The sequence below is a fragment of the Rousettus aegyptiacus genome, unplaced genomic scaffold (genome assembly GCF_014176215.1).
Source record: "Rousettus aegyptiacus isolate mRouAeg1 unplaced genomic scaffold, mRouAeg1.p scaffold_m13_p_3, whole genome shotgun sequence".
Classification (NCBI taxonomy): domain Eukaryota; kingdom Metazoa; phylum Chordata; class Mammalia; order Chiroptera; family Pteropodidae; genus Rousettus; species Rousettus aegyptiacus.
The window spans coordinates 39,546,357-39,566,928 of NW_023416306.1; the positions used below are offsets into that span (position 1 = coordinate 39,546,357).

General features: G+C 32.0%; 1 protein-coding gene across 8 annotated transcripts in view; it reads right to left on the reverse strand.

Annotated features, from left to right (window-relative positions):
• The window catches only part of VPS13A (vacuolar protein sorting 13 homolog A), a 192,145-nt gene that overhangs the window by 162,389 nt on the left and 9,184 nt on the right, over positions 1–20,572 (reverse strand). For 7 of the 8 annotated variants that reach the window (XM_036218237.1, XM_036218236.1, XM_036218235.1 and 4 more), the window contains exons 2-6: positions 16,961–17,004; positions 15,042–15,084; positions 10,360–10,455; positions 10,104–10,205; positions 451–560 (exon numbers count right to left, since the gene is read on the reverse strand). In XM_036218237.1, the coding sequence (XP_036074130.1) occupies positions 451–560; positions 10,104–10,205; positions 10,360–10,455; positions 15,042–15,084; positions 16,961–17,004 (395 nt within the window). The remainder of the gene's footprint in view (positions 1–450; positions 561–10,103; positions 10,206–10,359; positions 10,456–15,041; positions 15,085–16,960; positions 17,005–20,572) is intronic. The other variant, XM_036218238.1, reaches the window with a different exon arrangement.

Sequence of the window (20,572 nt, forward strand, 5' to 3'; positions counted from 1 at the left end):
TGACCCTCACTATAGTACTATGAGGAGTTATTATATGTTTTAGAGAGAATATATGATCTATTTGAAATCAATTAGTTAATTGATTCTATTGATCAATTTAGCTCTACTGATTCCTTAGACCAGTACTCTCCCCAAGAGATATAGTAGAAAGTATTTTAAAAATACATAAACAGCTAAATTTATAACTTCCATCCATCAAAGGTGATGATAAGACAGACATTTTCCTTCATAATCTGATGTTTGAACATTTCAGGAAAATGTAATCAAAGCAAGGAAGGACTGCAAATTACAACTATAAGTATAGAAAAGAAAGATCATTTCATCTTCAGCTCTGTATACCTCTAATTTCCAGCATTTAATAGGTTGACTACTACAGATTAGGTGTCAATAAACAGTGATATAAGTATATACATGTACATAAAAACAAGTATTATCTATTAAAATACTTACATCATCTTCAAAACGAATATGGATGTTGGAAATTTTCACTTGAAGATTTTTTATGATCTGAGTAATTAATTTTTCTGTAAAAGTGTCCTGTTTTTCCACCCGAGGTTTTTCTACAATTGCAAATATTCCTTTTTAACTTGAATGAAAAATATAATCTATAAATATCTACATATTGAGTAACATACATGTTACTTTGTTAAAGAAAAAAAAATCTCTATTTGTACATTTGTTTTCCAAAAGTCTTCCATACCAAAAGACTTTCAAAGGCAACTAAATGCAGTTTTCAAAAAGAGTTTCTCGTTCAGTGAAAATAAAGCCAAACTTGTAGCATTTATTGGTATTTTTATAATTTCTCTGTTCACTAGACCTGAGTACATAAAAATATGGATAGCAATGAAGATTATTAGGTAAGAATTGTAATAGGATTAAATAAGAAAAGCTAGAGAGAATAGCAAAGAAGGAAACCCTTAAAATTGGTGATACAATCATAAGTTGTCAGTGGTTAGATGTAAAACAGTTGAATATGATTAATACAAAATAGGAAGATATAAGATCCTTTCCCTCTCTCCTTTCAAGCAAGGGTGAAGAAAGTTCATCATTTGTTTCTTTTTCTAAGAACAGAAAGAATAAAAAATTGAGGTTCCTGATTTCTCTTTTAATACACCTTTAATAATCACTAGTTACTATCCCTTCCACCACCACTTGAAAATGCCAGTGAAAGATATCTACTTTCTTCTTTCTTGTCTTGTTGTTCTATCTGCATAATATATATTATCTATCTTTTCCTCTAATGGCCTACTTACTACTCCCTAATTCACAGGAGGCAGTAAATAAAGTTGAAGATATCACATATACAGCAAATGCAAGAGGTAAGTGAATATATTTGAATATAAAAGGACTTTAGAATAAGTAGATAGCATATTAGCTCTTTGAAGACAGAAATGTTTAATCTTTGACTCATACCACTACCTAATAATATCCTTTGCTCCATAAATTGGTTCAATCATTCAAGTAAATGTTAAATCTTTCTCTATCCATTAATTTCCTCTTGATTTTCTTATCCAGCTCAGATTATATATTACTTCATGAACATTTTAAACTCTTTTGCTATTTTTTCTCATTTTCCTCTGCCAATAAAGCTCCAACCCTGAAAAAAACCAACTATATACTTTTTATATAAACATGCCTATGTCTTGCCATGTGGGTAATGGGGAAAAAAATCATAACAGGACAGACTGGAATTACTGTAAATTAGTCATCGCCAACTTCCACCAACCAGCAACCTTACTCTAGTCAACTTGTTCACACTCTCCAGAACAACTATTTCAACTTTTTTGATTCTCCTCAAACCTCCAACAACCCTTCCACTGCTCTCTTTACCCTTAGCAGATGGCATTGTCTCCAACATTGGAATAATTTTGAAGCGCCTTCTCTGCAATCAGCATTTAATCAAAACGGCTATTTCTAAAGTGACCAATGACCTCCATGTTATAAAGAAAATGATTATGCCCCAATCCTCAATTTACCTGATATCTCAAAAGGATCCAATACATTCCTAGTTTCCTAAAACACCCTTTTCCTATAATATCATAATCTCCAAATTTCTTTCTATTTGACTACTACTTCTTGATAATATTTTCTGTTATTCTCCTCTATACAATCATTAAATATTGGATTTCTTTAGGGCTGGATCAGTCTTAGGGCTGTTTTTCTTCTCATTGTACACTGCTGCTACAGGGAATATCATCCACCTTTTAGTCTGAAATATCGTCTTAATGCTGATCATTCTCAAATGTATCCTGGATAAAGTATGAAGTGAGAAATAATCACAGAGAAGTTGGTACATTCAGTAAACTACAAATAGGTCAGTATGGCTAAAGTAAAAAACAGAAGAGATATAAAAGGGCCAGAAATGAGGCTGGAGAGGTAGACAAGATTCACATCATGAGAACCTTTACATATCTTGCTGAAGAGTTTAAATTTCTACCTTATCACAATAAGGTATCACCAATGAAGTTTGAGCATGGTTTAACATTTATAATTTTAGACCTAAGTATAAATAGGAGAGACTTCTGATTAAATATGGTGGACTGCATCTATCTCTCTATTCCTCTGTAAAACCTCATTAATGCAAGAAATATAGAGGGGGAAAAAAAAAAAACAGATAAATTTCCAAGGCCAAAAGAAAGAGTGTAAGAGAAAGAATATATAAGAGATAGCTTCAAAAATTTAGAAGCTGGAAAGCAGATGGCCGTGGCCGACTTAGCAAAGAGGAAGAAATTCATTCCTAAATGCCCACAGATGGAGATGCCAATAAAACACAAAATGAGTTTAAAAAAAAAAGAGTCTTGGAAAGATCCACAAACTAGAGTCCTCAGAAAACATGAATAGCAAAGAGAGAACATGGTGGAGGGAGAGGGTGATAAGACATGTACTGGTTTAAAGTCTGTCTAATGAGCAATTAGAGATTTCTAGGTACTCTCCCTCCCCCAGCCCACAAAGCTAAGCAACTATTCTTTTCCCACCCTAGTGAGAAGCGAGGAGAAAATGAACCTGACAGGCTCCAGACTCTGCAACCACATACATGAAGGGACAGGGAAATCCACTATGTGAAAATCAGATATAATAAGTAAAGTTCTATATAATAAACAATCATACTCAGATCCACCTACTATTGCCAAGCAAATAATAACATTGTACCAGAAAATATATGTACTCAAGAGTATACTATTTGACTTGGTGATAAACATTTCTGTAAAGTCATGATACTATACACAACAGATACTGATTTAACCAAAAATATAATATAACTATACTGGGAAGATGGAAAAATTAGGCTGATCTTCATCCATAAAATGAAGCGCTTGTGTGTGTGTGTGTGTGTGTGTGTGTGTGTGTGTGTGTGACATATAAACATAATAAATCAAGTAATAGAGATATAATCTTATGTAGAAATTTGGAAATTAAAACTTAAAAACTTGTAAGCAGATCTACAGGGAGTAACTAAGCCAGGAGAAAAAATGTTTTTAAATTATGGGTCCTATAATACTATTTAACTTTTAAAGCTATCTATATGTATTATCTTGATAAAAAACAAAAATAATTTTTAAAAAGAATAAGTCTAAGAAACTTAGGAAAGAAGAGTAGGATTCTGGGGAAAATGCAGAGCTGAGAATATCAACAATCTGTCTTCCCATCTAGATAACAATTGAACAGGCAGAATCTGCCTAAAATAAATATTTTAGAACTCTGGATTCTATTATAGGCTTGCAACTTCCAGAGGAAGGCCTGGAAAGTAAACTGCAGTTCATATACATCAATTTCAGCTCTAAGTACAATAACAGCTATCCATTCCTCACCCCATGCCCATGGAAGGTAGTTATAACCTTATTACCCGCAGCACACTATGCATGCAACTTACAGAAGCCAAGGTGGGCAGAAAGGACCCTATCCTCCAAATATCTGAAGATCTGTGTTCTAACTGCTGACTTCTGCTTCTGAATACAGAGTTGCAAAAAAGCCAAGAGTGGCCATTGTTGTTGTTCCTTACCCCATGGTTGAAAGCCCGTCACTACCCAGCTAAAGTGACTTCCAGGTATTTAAAGGGCCGGTACCCTTTTATTTTTTATTCTTTTGCCCCCCTTCACTTTTCTCTTCTTTTGCCTTGGGAGCAAATCATTAAGAGCTAGGACATTCAAAATCAATTGCATATATGGGTAAAAGTAGAATGTTACCACACATGTTCAGGGAAAAGAAGAGGCTCAAAAAAACCCTAAGAAGACATTAAATTTACACCTCAGGCTGACTCCTGGCATGGAAACAGCTTACAATAATAAAAAATTTTTTTACAAAAATAACAAAAAACCATGGAGAAGGGGGAGAATATAATTTCCACAAATACCAAATTATTACATTCATATGTCTGGTTTCTAATGAAAAAAAAAATCACAAGGAATACAAAGAAACAGGAAAGTATGACTTATTCAAAGGAAAAAATAAATTAGCAAAAATTATACCAGAAAAAGAACTATTGACAGATCTACTAGACAGACTTTAAAACAATGATCATATACATGCTCAAAAATTGAAAGATGTGGAGAAAGTTAAAAAAAAAAAACCCACAAAGTATGAACAAAATACACATATCTATAAAGAGACAGAGAACCTAAAAAGAAACCAAAAAAAAAATTCTGAAGCAAAAAAAACACTGTGTAAATCCCAAAAGAGAAAAGAGAAATATTTTGAGAGGATATTTGAAAAAGTAATGGATGAAAATGTTCCAAATTTCAAGAAAGATATGATAATATATATCCAAAACGCTAAAGGAACTCCAAGTAAGCAGAACTCAGAGAGAAACCCACATAAATACACATTATAATCAAATGCTCAAAAGCCAGAAATAAAGAATCTTGAAAGGAGTGAAAGAGAAGCTCATCACATAAAAGGGATCCTTAATAAGATTATGAGATTTCTCAGAAACATTGAAGGCCAAAAGACAATGGGTAAAAATGTTGTTATAAAAGAAAATAACTTTTAATCAAGAATTCTATACCAGAAACATGGTCCTTCAAGAGTCCTTCTATTGGTAATCATTTGAGAATTCTATACCAGAAACATGGTCCTTCAAGAGTCCTTCTATTGGTAATCATTTGAAATCTAAATGATTTAAACACTCCAGTCAAAAGAGGGAGACTGATGGAATGGATAAAAACACATGATCCAATTTCGTGCTGTCTATAAGAGGCTCACTTTAGATCCAAAGACACGGATTGAAAGTGAAAGTATGGAAAAAACTATTACATGCAAATAGTAACTAAAAGCATCAAGGGTAGTTATAGTATAATCAGAAAAGATAAACTATAAATCAAAGAAAGTAATAAGAAACAAAAAAGGACATTATACAGTAATAAAATGTTCAAAACAGCAATAAGATATAACAATTATAAATAATTATGCACCTAATGACAAACCAGAAAACTATGTAAAGCAAAAACTGACAGAATTGAAGGGAGAAATAGCTCTATAATACTTGGAGACACCAATAGCCCACTCTCAGTAATGGATAAAACAACGAGGCAGAAGATAAGGAAATAGAGGACTTAACACAGTAAGGCAACTGGAGGTAATACACATATACAGCATACTCTACCCACCAACAGGATACACATTCTTTAGTGCACATAGGATATTTTCCAGGATATACCACAGGTTAGGATACAAATTAAATTTATATACTTGAAAAGACTGATATCATGCAGTATCTTTTCTGGGCACAACAAGATTAAGTTAGAAATCAACAAAAGTAAAACTAGAAAATTCACAAATTTGTAGAAATTAAACAAAATACTCTGAAACCACCAATGCATCAAAAAAAAAATCATAAGGGAAATTGGAAAATACTTACGAATTAATACAAACAAAAACACAACATACCAAAACTTATGGGACACAGTAAAGGTATTAAGGGGGAAATTTATAGCTACAAAAAATAAGAAAGCTCTTGAAACAACCTTTCCAATTTAAACAACTAGAAAAAGAAGAACTCGAAGCTAGCAGAAGAAATGAAGATTACAGGAGAGATAACCCAAACAAAAAAATAGAAAACCAATAGAGAAAACCAATGAAACCAAACACTGGTTTTCTGAAAAAGTCAACAAAATTGAAAAATAGCTAGATGGACGAAGAAAAAAAAGAGATGACTGAATTTACTAAAGCCACAAATGAGAACGGCAACACTACTACTGATTCTACAGAAATAAAAAGAATTATAAGATAGTACTATGAAGAACTGTACTCTTAACAAATTTGAATAGCCAGATGAAATGAGCAAATTCCTAGAAAAACAGAACCTTCCAACACAAAAACATAAATAGAAAATTTGAAGAGACATATTACTAATAGGGAGATTGAATCGGTAATCAAAAATCTCTCAACAAAAGGAAGCCCTGATCTCATGGCTTCACTGTATTCTATCAAACATTTAAAAGAAAAACAATCCTCTTCAAAGTCTTTTAAAAAAAATGAAAAGAAGGGAATATTTCCAAACTGTCTATGAGGTCAGCATTAATCTGAAACAAAAGCAAGACAAAGATACCACAAAAAGAAAAAACTGCAAAACATCCTCAGTGAGCACAGATGTGAAAATCCTCAATAATATATTAACAAACAAAAATTAAAAGCCTACTAGAAAGATTACACACCATGACACAATAACTCAATACAATTTATTCCTGGAATGGAAGGAAGGCTCAATATGTAAAAATCAATCTAATATACCATATTAACAGAATAAAGAGGAAAAAAATCACATGATCACCTCAAATAATAAAGAAAAAGCATTTGACAAAATTCAATACACTTTCACAATAAAAATACTCAACAAACTAGCCATAGAAGGAAACTACCCTAATATAACAAGGTCACATGTGAAAAACCCAGAGCAAACATCACATTCAATGGTGAAAGACTGAAAGCTTTGACTCTAAGATCAGGAAAAAGATAAGAATGCCCACTTTTGCCACTTCTACTCAACAAAGTTTTGGAAGTTCTAGCCAGAGTAATCAGGCAAGAAAAAATAATAAAAAGCATCCAAATTGGAAAGGAAAAAACAAAATTATCTCTGTTCATAGACATGACCATATATACATTACATATGTATATATATGTACACACACACACACACACACACACACACACACACACACACCTGTATATTCCACAAACTATGAGTACTAATAAACTCAGCAAAGTAGCAGGGTACAAAGTCAACACACTCACAGACACCCACCCCCCCCAAAAAAAAAATCAGTGACACATCTATTTCCAAACAATGGTCAATCTAAAAGGAAATTATAAAAATAATTCCCTTTACAATAGCAGCAAAAAGAATAAGATACTTAGGAAATAACATAACTGAGGAGGAAAGAAGACATACAATAAAAATTGCAAAACCTTGCTAAATTTGAAAAGACATAAATGGAAACACATCCCATGTCCATAGACTGTAAGATTTAATATTATTAATATGTCAATAGTGCCTAAAGCATAGATTCAAAACAATTCCTATCAAAATACTAATGACATGTTTGCAGAGATAAAAAATCCATCCTAAAATTCATATGGAATCTCAAGAGACTCCCAAATAATCAAAACAATCTTGAAAAGAAAGAACAAAGTTGGAAGAATCATACTTTCTGATTGTAAAACTGAGGACAGAGCTATAGCAACCAAAACAGTGTGGTACTGGCATAAAGACAAACATATAGGCCAATGGAATAGAATAGAGAGCCCAGAAATAAATCCTCGCATAAAGGCAAATGATTTTTTAAAAGGGTGCCAAGACTATTCAATGGGAAAGAACAGTATTTTTAACAAATGATGCTAGAAAAACTAAATATCTGGATATCCACATGCAAGAGAATGAAGGTGAACCCTTATCTAACAACATAGACAAAAATTAACTCAAATGGATCAAAGATTTAATTAAGACCTAAAACTCTTATAAGACAACATAAGGCAAAAGCTGCATGACACTGAATTTTGCAATTATTTTTTATATATAATACCAAAGGCACATGCAGCAAAAGTAGACAAATTGAACTTAAAAATTGTAAAATCTTGTGCATTATAGGATACTATTAACAGAGTAAAGATGCTACCAACAAAATGGGAGAAAACTTACAAATCATATATCTAAGAAGGGATTAACATCCAGAATACATAAAGAACTCCGATGCACCCCCACCTCCCGTAAATGATTAAATAGATGGGCAAAAGACTTAAATAGACATTTCTCCAAAGATACAGCCCATAAGCGCATAAAAAGATACTGAAATACAAATCTTTAGGGAAATGCAAATCAAAACTACATGAGCTACCACTTCATCCCCATTAAGATGCTATTATAAAAACAGAAAGAAAGAAAGAAAGAAAGAAAGAAAGAAAGAAAGAAAGAAAGAAAGAAAGAAAGAGAAAGGAAAGGGAAAAGGAAAGGGAAAGGGAAAAGGAAAAGGAAAGAAAAGAAAAGAAAAAAGAAAGAAAGAAAAAAAGGAAAGAAAGAGAGAGAGAAAGAAAGAGGGAGGGAGGGAAGGAGGGAGGGAAAGAGAGAGAGAGGAAAAAAAAGAAAAAATGATAAATGCTGGCAAGGTTGTGAAGGAACTAGAAACCTTGCACACTGTTGGTGGGAATATAAAATACCAGACCCTGTGGAAGACAGTATGGTGACTCCACAAAAATTTAAAAGGCAGACTTAGCATATGATCCAGCAAACTCATTTCTGGGGATATACACAAAAGAACTGAAAGCAATGTCTCAAAGGGATAGTTGTATATCCATGTTCAAAGCAGCATTATTCACAACAGCTAAAGCATAGAAGTAACCCCAATGTCCACTAATAGATGAATGGATAAACAAAATGTGGTATATACATAAAATGGAATATAATTCGGCCTTAAAAAAGAAATCTTGACATGTGCCACAATATAGATGAACCTTGAAAACATGATGCTAAGTGAAATAAGGCAGTCAGAAAAAGACAAATACTATATGATTCCACTTACATGAAGTACTTAGACTTTTAGTCAAAATCGTAAGACAGAAAGTAGAATTGTGGTTGCCAGGAACTGGGGATGAGGGGACACAAATGGGTGGGTTGTTTTTCAAGAGGTGTAAAGTTTCAATTTTACAAGATGAAGAGATATGGAGACGGATGGTAGTGATGATTACACAACATTATAAATGCATCTAATACCATTAAACCATACATGTAAAAATGGTTAAGATGATAAATTTTATGTTATGTGTATGCCACTATAAATATACTTTTTAAAAATGAATAAGGGTAGGGATGAATGACTACGCAGGATAGGAAAGAACTGTGACAGAAGAAAACCCAATGGCAAGATGTGTTGCAAGGAACTGCATAAATCTCTTCTAATTTTTTTACCTGTTTGTCAACAGGTAAAATGTTCGTTATTGGGTTCTAATTTTCGTTTTAAAAAATTAATGTATGGCAAGGATAGTGAAATAAGTATATGCTTATTTTTCTTTTAAGATGCTTAACTAGTAAATGCAGAGGGAAAGATAAACACATGACTAGGTTAGAAGATGATTTTTATGTTTGAAGATGAGAGAGGCTACAGTATATTTAAAAGCTAAGAAGAAAGACTAGAGGGGAAAGTTAAGAGTCTGAGTATAACAAGTAGCTGGGGGCACTGCAGCACAAGTGGAAAAGAATTAGATTTCCACAGGTTCTTTCTTCCATGGACAGAAGGTGCTGAAGTAGGTTGAATGGGAAAGAACTGAAGCCGGAGGGTAAACAGATTTGTGAAAATGTAAATGTATCAAGGAACTAAGTACATCCAAAAGGTGAGGAATGTAACAATAAAGAAGAAAAGGCTAGAAAGGTAAGAAAATATACTTGATAAAATTCATTACTATATTTAAAAACATACCCTTACAAGCTGAGTATATTATTTGCTCTAAGGTAAATTTCTGTAAAATTTCTATAAACATGAAAAAATACACACATTAAAATACTCCATGTAATAAGAGTCTCTCATATTTGTTTTTTCAGTAATTTCAGCACTTTCAGAGAAAAATATTTAAATGTAATTAATATTTAGGTGTTTCTATTTCTTATTTGTTTTCTTTACCTTGATCAGCTACTTTTTGTTTTGCTTCTTCTATTCTTTTTAGTTCCTGTCGCTTTGCTTCCAAGAGTTGCTTTTCTTCTTTTAAAGGATCATATTTTATTACTACAGAAATAATTTAAAAAAGAATCTTAATTAAATTTAAATACAAAAATATCTCAACAAATTCTCCCCAAAGTATTTTGAACAAGTATGATTATAAAATATAAAGATTTTCCATGCACAAAAAAGAGCAACTTATGAATGACATTTGACTTACTAGCAGAAGGCACTATGAGTAAGTAAATATCTTCCAATACGGCAACGACTGGTTGAGTATAAAGATTTTTCCATGGAATTTTAAGACTAAGATTACCTACATTTAAAAAAAAAGACAAAAAATGTTATTTGTTTAATTTATATCTACTTATATTTTCTGTCAGGCATTAGAAGAGATAATGTGGCCTTTAACATAACAAGCTCAGTAGCCTTTGGAAAGCTATTTTACTATTAACAACAACAAACCTTTGTGAAATCTTGAAATTATCTGTTAGTATGGCTGGAAAATCTACTAAATGATATCCTAAATATTCACGCGATTCTTTTTATGGTAATCTGTACCACAAACATACTCACATTCTTCTTCTATTAATCAATAATCCTTAATATTTTAATTTTGAATCTCCTCATCTTACTCTAAATCTCTATGAAATATTTTCCTTCTACTTTACAAAGATTATATAATTTATGTGTGTGCACATTTTTCATACAGAGGTTATACATACAGTCACAAGCAGCTTAATGATGGATACATTCTGAGAAAATGCACCTTCAGGCGGTTTCATTATTGTGCAAACATCAGAGTGAACTTACACAAACTTAGATAGTACAGCCTACTATGAACCTAGGCTACATAGTATAGTCTACTGTTCCTAGACTACAAACCTGTACAGCATGCACAAAACATCATGAAATTCAATCGAGCACAAGAGAAAATGAGACAATAAGAAGACATGGTAAGCACTAGATGTATGTGGCTGCTGCTGGTGTAACAACATGGCATACAAATTTATAGCAAACTTTTTTTAATGAAGTTGAATGATTAAACTGTTTTCCTGCAAGGCTGTTACCTCCCTATATAAAAGCACCAACAAAAGCAGTATAATGCAAAATTAAGACAGTATTGTTCATCATCTGACACTGTAACAACAAAAACTTTTCTCCACTGCCATTTATTTCCAATGGAAAGATCATTAAGTATTTTGTTCCAAATCCAAATGGATGTAAGCAAGTTACAATATTTTATAAAGCTAAAGATAACGTTATCTTTGAATTACATAATTTTTATAACTAGAATTGACAACAAATAATTTCAGGAATTCTGAATATTATAATTATAGCCTAGCCTAAAATTCTGGGATGCTGTGAAAGATGCATGTTGTTTTTATCTGCAATCATTAGAAAGTTAAGGGGTATTTTCTTCCTGTAGCAGTGTAGTTTCTTTTTCCATTGGTATTGCTAGAAGTTGCTATTTTAAATCTTCTGTACACCACTAATTTAAGACAGTTATGCTAAATTAAGTTACTTCATACTACTTTAGCAGGGGTTCGATTTCCACTCAATAGATTTTATGTATTTCTCATATGCTTCCTCACTCATTAGTTCACCTAGTTCTGAAGGGTCAGTATCATCTTGACCTGTCAACCATCTTCATATCAAGATTTGTTGACAAGTCCTAGATTTTCTGCAAGAGCTAAATTAATTTCAGTTACTTCTCCTGCTAAAGAACAGAGTTCACTAGCTGCTTCCAGGCTCTCCAAATCATCAAATTCATCTTAGTTTGTTAAATTTTGTCCCAAATTCTGGCAAACTATAATAAACATCTCCTAAAGCTTCCTGTGCAAAATTCTTGACTCCCAACAGCAGACTGGGGCAGGTGTCACTGGCAGCACCATATTTATAGGACAGGGGTGAAGTAGGGTCAGCCGCAGACCGAAGACAGTCACCTGGGTTGGGTGCAAGGGTGGGAGCAAACTTTTATAAGTAGAAATGTACACTCTAAAATAACAACTGGAGAGTACAGTAAACACATAAGCAGGTAACAAAGTCATATATTATCAAGTATTATCTACTATACAGAACTGTATGTGCTATACTTTTATACAACTTGCAGTGAGGTTTATTTACACCAGCATCATCACAACCACATAAGTAATGCACTGAGTTACAAAAGCAATGACATTATTAGACTGTAAGAATTGCTGATCAAAATGTCATTAGGCAGAGGATGACTGTATGTACAGTAATAAACATGTACATGATGATCACAAGTGTATGTACACACAAACTTCTCTGCTAATAATCAAGAATCACTGGCAATATCTGAAAATTACTCAAACTAATAAAGTATTTTACTACAATCCAATAGCAAAGTTCTTTTTAAAAAAGACTTCTTGAATAAAAAAAATACTATAAAAAGGATTGATAATACTTTTGATTCTAGTTTTGTGTATTTAGAAAATACCCATAATAAAGTTTTAAAACATTTAAAATTTTTTTTAGAAATTATGAGTGTCTAGATTTAGACATAATTAGAGAAGGGAAAGATTATTAGATATACTCTTATCACATTTACTGGTTAGTAACTTGGAAAGGAAAAAGATTTTCAGATCTATCTCATTCCATAACCCGTCTTTAAAAAAAAAAAAAAAAATTGAGAAAGATTTCATTGCATAATGCCAATCCAGAGAAAAACAAATAAATTATGTGATATCTAAAAAAGGGTTAAGTTTCCAAGTTTTGAAATCAGAGATTTCGAATTTCAGTACAGTCCAAAATGTAACCAAAATGAAATGAACAGATTGGAAAAATACTTGTGACCAATTTAACAGTTAATTTATATATGTATCAAGCAGAGTGCTATAAACAGATATATACATACATACAATAATCCAAAAAAGTAATTGAACAAAAAGACAGAACAGTGACAAAACAGCATTAAGTAATCAAAGAAGCATATAAAATTAATGATATTGCGTTTTCACAGTAAATCTTTTTTTAACCCAATTTTTTCTTTCATTATAAGGTGTAAGACTTCTTGTAGAAAACTTGAAAAATTCAGAAAAATACAAATGAAGGTAATTCCAAAAATCTTCCACATGAAGACAACTACTTTTAAAATATGTATATATGAGTATTTATATTCAATATATGTGTCATTCTGCATTCTAAATGAGGAAAACTTTGAAAGTTCAGTAAGATTAACAATACCTAATAATAGAAAGGAAATATGTTCTTATAAAACTGGTTATACTAAAGAACCACAAATTTGGAAATATGTACTTCTGACATTTGACAAGTTATGGACCAACTATATGCTAGCTACTGTGCTAGGTAGTGTGGATACAGTAAAAATTAAATCCACTTTTTCTCAAGAAGCTTATTGTCTAGTAGAAGAAAAAATAATATTAAAGAATGACAAGTGCTATGATGGGAGTATGCAATCACATTAGATAAGTCTCAAAATTATCTTATGTATTACGTATTTAGTGTAGTGTATGTTCCATTATATTATATGATCACTAAAAATTACATTATAATTTTTAAAAATGGTTAGGCAAGAAAAAAATAGGAAGAAAAGAAGGCAGGCTCTAAATGAAATCAAGTTCTATCTATACCTCTTATACATTTTTTTTTTACTTTTCTTGAATTGATGTTAAATTTATGAACACTGAAATACAATGAAAATAGTTGCAAAATTCAATAACTTTTGGAAAAATTTAAAAAGCTACATGAAAATGTTTACTGTAATATTGTTGTACCTGTGGAAATACAGGATTACTCTACAATATCTCAATATGTATTTACTAGATTATTACACTATCCTAAGAAATAAATGAGATCATACCAACATGGATTATGAGAAATCTTTATTAAATGTTAACTGAAAAAAAAATATGAAATCATACATACCAGGATTGTAAGTAGTTAAAATGTGCACATGTAAAAAATCATTAAAAAATGCAAAAAGAAATATGTTAGGTGGAAAAGTAATGAGTGACATGTTTTCTCTTATTTATACTAAACTGTCTTTAAATTGAAGGGACAAGAGAGAGAACCTGAGTCTCAGCATTGTTAAGATGATGAAAACTTTCTTGGGCAAATGGTCTACTGACAACCATAAATGCACATAATTATGGAGACATTAATCATGTAACATACATAAACTTTCAGAGTATCCTGTTCCACAAGTGACACCAATATGTTGCAATAACATTATATAAGTCACATTATACAAACTATGTAACGAAGTATATCTATGTAATTCTGAATCTCAAAGGGGCTATCATCTTGAACATTTAAAGCAATAAAGTTTACACAGTAATTTAAACAATTTAAAACAGTAGCCAACATAATTTAAGAAATCAAACATACATATTTTTGTTAAACATGTTAAAATATCATATTCCAATTACTCTTTGCTCAATATGCTTAAAAGGTAAACTATGAACACCAGAAAAATGATACAGAACAACTAGCATAATATTTTCTGAAAACATAGTAAAAACTTCCAGAGCAGAAACTCTGTTTTGGATAGATCCTGAGCCATGCTGTCTGGATGGTCCAGACTCCACTCTTTACACCACATATCTATGATCAATCAGAATACAACAATAATAATTACCAGAAATCTAAGAAACTAAGCTGGTTATGCTATTAGATTTAACACTTTGGCTCTCAACTCATTTTTAACACCTAATATAACATATAATTTCATAGGTATTAGACAAGCGATATATGAACCACATGATATAAGTTACAAAATTAAGCTTTACCTATACGAAAATACATTATCGATTAATGCTCGGAAACAATAAAAATACCACGTTATAGAGGTACTAGGCATATTATCCTGGTTGTATTTTTAGCAAGGAGAACGTTCAAATAATAAACATAGCTTACCTATATGACCAACTTTAATTTTAAATGGTACATCCAGTTGACTCTACAGAAAATATATAGATGTAAAATATTAGTACACATACAGTTCAAAAAAACTGATGACTACTTTTTCCTTCTTAGAATTATTTAAAGGGTTTAAGTTAACTTATACCTTCTCTTTACCTTCAACAGTTATTAAAAACTTATACATAACTAGATTACTGTTCTCAAAACTATAAAATTCAGGGAGACTACTCTGTTTAAAATAGGGGAAAGATTTTACAGTAATTCTGACCTAGGTTACCCATACCATAATCACTACCTGTTTTACATTTTGGGTAGGAAAAAGTGGGAAATTCCACTGTCAGCCCACTGTCGAGAGATTAAAACTCCATTTTGAAAAAAATATCAAACAAAATTTTCCCCATTCATTAGGGGAAATGGTAACCTTTGCAATAAGTGGTACTGGGAAAACTAGATATCCAACTTGAAAAAGAATGAAGCTGAACCCTTACTTTACACAAAATCCAAAAATTAACTCAAAATAGAGCAAAGACTTAAACATAAAAACTAAAACTATAAAACCCTTAGAAAGACCCATAAGGTAAAATTTGGCAATAATTTCTTGGATATCACACCAAACCCAGAGGCAACAAAAGAAAAAACAAATGAATTCAATTTCATCAAAAATGTTGTGCATCTAAGGACATGAGGCATAAAACAACCCATGGAATGGGGATACATATCTGCAAATCATATATCTGATAAGGATAAATATCCAGAATATAAAAACTTAACCAAAAAAATCCCCAAGTAAAATATCAACAATGATTTTAATAGTCATTTTTCCATAAAACATATACAAATGGCCAATAAACACATGAAAAGATGATCAACCTGACTAGTCATTAAAGAAATGCTAAGGAAAACGAAAGTGAGATGTCATTTTACACTCATTAAGATGGCTATTATCAAAAAACAAAAAATAAATTTTCTCAAGGATGTGGAGAAATCAAAACCCTAATGCATTGTTAATGGGAATATAAAATGATTCGACTACTATGGAAAACAGTGTGGCAATTCCTGAAATAGCTAAACATAAAATTACCATATAGTCCAGCATTTGAACTCCTAGGTATTTACCCACATGCATTAAAAGCAGCGACTCAAACAGTTATGTGATATGGATGCCAATATTAATAGCAGCATTACTCATAAGAGACAAGAGGTAGAAACAATCCAAGTGTCTATCACAGATTATATACAAACAACAGATATACATACAGAATATTATTCAGCTATAAAAAGAAAAGATGTTCTGATCTATGCTATGGCATGAATGAGCCTTGAAAGAATTATAATAAGTAAAACAGGCCATACAGAAAATGACAAAATAGCATGATTCCATTTATATGAGGTACCTGGAAATTCACAGAGACAGAAAATAGACTAGAGGTTAGCAGGCTCTACTGGGAGAGGGAATGGAAAGTTATTTCTTGTGGTTACAGGGAGTAATGACTAAGTTTTCGAAATAGATACTGGTTATGGTTGGACAACACTGTCAATGTAATTAATAGCATTCAATTTTACAGTAAAAAATGGTTAAAGTGGTATTAAAAATCTTGGAAGATGACTGGGGAAGTTAACCATTTAAAATAAAACCATATAGAAACTAATATAATATTCATGTCAACTATACTTAAGTTTTTTTAAAAAATAAAACCATATAGTAAGGAAATTAAAAATATTTTTAAATGGGGAAAATTATACTGTCAGTTTGTGCTTTTAAAGAAACTGAAAGTGCATTTTGCAGCATTCACATTTTACATAACATATTCAAATTATTTTCTCAAACTTAAATGATTTAAGGTAACAAAGTAAATCAGGAAAGAGTCTATGTAGATAAATCCACTAACAAATTTCTTATACACAAAACCTACCAGGGCATTTTCTTTAATTTCAAGATTCTTCAGGGCCACAGCTCCTAAAAAGGATTATTTAAAAATTAAATTGAAATATTCAAACATTTTGAATTTTAAAAAGTTAGGTATACTTCATTCCCAAAATGTCATATTAAGGAAAAATACTTAAAAATAATGTACATAAAAGAGAGAATCTGACTATAGTCTTATTAGGTCACCTTCATTCTTCAACTTAGTCTAACATTGTATGTTTGACCAAAACATCATTTATTGTAAGTTATGACCTCTGCAGTTGTAACTCAAAGTTTATACATTTTAATCAGAATTATACAAAGAATGTGAATCAAGTAAGATACCATAATACAAACACAATATACAAAAAAAAAAAAATGAATTGAATTTAAATATACTTCGAATGAACATTTGGAAAGAAATTTTTTCAATCCAAAATCAGCAAGCTCAAAAATATATAAACATAAACTTCTCAAACTGAAATGCAAAGAGAAAAATAAAATGCAACAGAATGTCTAAGAACTATAAGACAATTGTAAAAGCTGTCAAACATGCATAATAGTAATACTAGAAATAAAAAAGGAGAAAAAAATTAGAGTAATAACAGCTAAGAAATTTCCAAAATTAATGATAAAGACACCAAACCACAGATCCAGGAAACTCAGAGAACACCAAGCTAAAAAATACCCCCAAAATTCTACACCTAGGTATATCATAAGCAAACTGAAGAAAATCAAAGACTAAGAAAAACTTTGAATGTGATCCAGAAATCCTACTTCTGGGTATATAGCCAAAGGAAAACAGTATATCAAAAAGATACCTGCACTCCCATGTTTACTGCAGCATTTTTCACAATAGCCAAAGTAAGGAAACAACCTAAGAGTACACAAACAGATGAATGGATAAAGAAGGTATGATATACACACACACAATAGAATATTACTCAACTGTGAAAAAGAAGGAAATACTGCCATTACAACAACATGGTTGGACTTTTGAGGACATACTTAGTAAGATAAGCCAGACACAAAAAGACAAATATTGTATGATATCATTTACATGTGGAATATAAAAAAGCCAAGCTCGCTGAAGCAGAGAGTAGAATGGTAGTTACCAGGGACTGGGATGTGATGGAACTAGGGAGAGGTTGTTAAAGTGTACATACTCGCAACTAGAAGATGAGTAGGTTCTGCAGCTCTAATGCACATCCTAGTGATTACAGTCAACAATACTGTATTAAACATCTCGAAATCTCTGAGAGACTAGATCTGAAATGTTCTCACCACAAAAAAAGAATTCTGTGGCATGGAATAAGTGTTAACTGTATTGCAGTATAATAATCATACTGCAATACATAAATATATTAAATCAAAACGTTGCACACCTTAAACCTACACAGTGTTAAATGTAACTAGATGAACAAAAATGAAAAATCTGTAAAGAAAGCAGAGAAACACACCCATACATATCCCAATAGAGGTACCAAAAAAAAAAACTGAATGGAAAAATTCACTAAAGTCAAAAGTAGACTCCAACAGACAAAAGAATGAATCAGCAAGCTTAAGACAAGTTATTTGAAAATACAGAAGCAAAAATTTAAAAACAAAGAAAAGTGAACACAGCCTCAGGGACTTGTGGAACATTATCAAGTGTATGCATTAGAGAAGTCCAAAAGGAGGAAAAATAAAGGGGCAGAGAACTTATTTGAAGAAATAACAGCTCAAAACTCCCGAATTTGAGGGAAAATGTGGATATGTGAATCCAAGAATCTCAACCAAGAAATATGATAATCAAAGACAAAAATTAAAGGCAGCAAGAAAAAAATGACTTCACACACACACACACAGTTCCTCAATAAGATTACCAGATGTCTCAGCAGAAACCTGCAAGCCAGAAAACAGAGATGATATATTTAAAGTGCTGAAAGAAAAAACCTGTCAACTGAGAACATTATATCCAACAAAATATCATAGCTACTTCAAAAACGAGGAAAAAAATTAAGCTATTCTCGTATAAAGAAGCCATATAAAAATATAAATTTCTACAGTAAAGGTAAATACATTGGCAAATATAAAAAATAATTTTACTTTGGAACACTTTATTCTTTTATAGGATTTAAAAGACAAAAGATTTTAAGTCTGTTAATAGATATGTAATATATAAAAATATCATTTGTACATAACAAAGTTGGGGAGGTAAGGTAAAAACAACTAAAGTTATTGTATGCTATTGAAGTTATGGTGGTGTCAGCTTAAAATATAGTTATAACATTAAAATATTATATGTCATTCCTGTGGTACCACAAAGAAAATATCTACAGAATAAACATAAAAGGGAATCAAAATGTGTCACTATAAAAAATTGACTGGACACAAAGGTAGCAAGGAAAAAAATGAGACAAAAAATTAGAAGACATATACAAATTAATAGTTTAAACTCCCCACTCTAAAGACCTAGATGGGCAAAATGGATTTTTAAAAATAAAACGAAACTGGATCCCACTATGTGCTGTCTACAAGAGACTTGCTTTAGTTCTAAGGACACATATAGATTATAAGTAAAAGGGTGGAAAAAGATTTTCAGTGCAAATATGAGGGCAGAGATGAGTGTGCCTTAACATGCCACTGAGTCAGCTCCAACTCCTAGAGACCCCGTGAGTGAGCGATATCCACAACGTCCTGTCCTCAGCAGCCCTGCTCAGCTTCGGAGGACTCACGCCTGTGGCCTCTTTTAAGGAGTCACTCCATCTCGTATCCGGTTTTCCTCTTCTGCTGCCTTCTGCTGTTCCCAACTTTACTGCCTTTTCCAAAGAACTCTGCCTTCTCATGATGTCCCCAGTGTAGAACAGCTTCAGTGTTGTCACTTTTGCCTCCAGTGATGTTTCAGGCTTAATTTGCTCTAGGACCCACTTGTTTCATCTTTCTGGCTGCCCAAGGTATCTGAGCTCTCTTCCAACACCCTATTTCAAAAGAAGCGTTTTTTTTTTTTTTCCCTATCAGCCTTCTTCATTGTTCAGCTTTTGCATCCACACACGGTTATCTGGTAAACGAGGATGTGGATGATCTTAGCTCTGATCTCTAATGGCATATCTTTGCTGTTGGTAATTTTTCCTAATTTTTTCATTGCCACTCTCCCGAGTCCTAGTATTCTCTTGATTTCTTGGCTGCAATACCCATGTGAATGGGACTGAACCAAGGTAAGCGAAATCTATAACAATTTCAATATCTTCACAGTCTATGTTAAAGTTGTGTATTTCCTCTTACTCATTTTTGTCTTCTTGATGTTCAAATGCAGTAGCTTTGGCACTCTTTCACTTTCATCAGTTGTTTAAACCATTGCTACTTTTAGCCAGTAAGATGATATCATCTGCATATCTCAAGTTATTGATATTGCTTCCAACAATTTTCACTCCTTCCTCTAAGTCTAGTTCAGTGTTTCATATATGTTCTGCATACAGATTAAATAGGGAGATAAAATGCGCCCCTGACACTTTGCCTACAAGAAACTATTCTGCCTCTATTCTGTCCTGACGGTGGTTATACATAGTGTATACGTCAGAACAATCAAGAGCTAGGCTTTACTGTAGTCTATAAAATGTACACTAACCTTCTTCCGAAA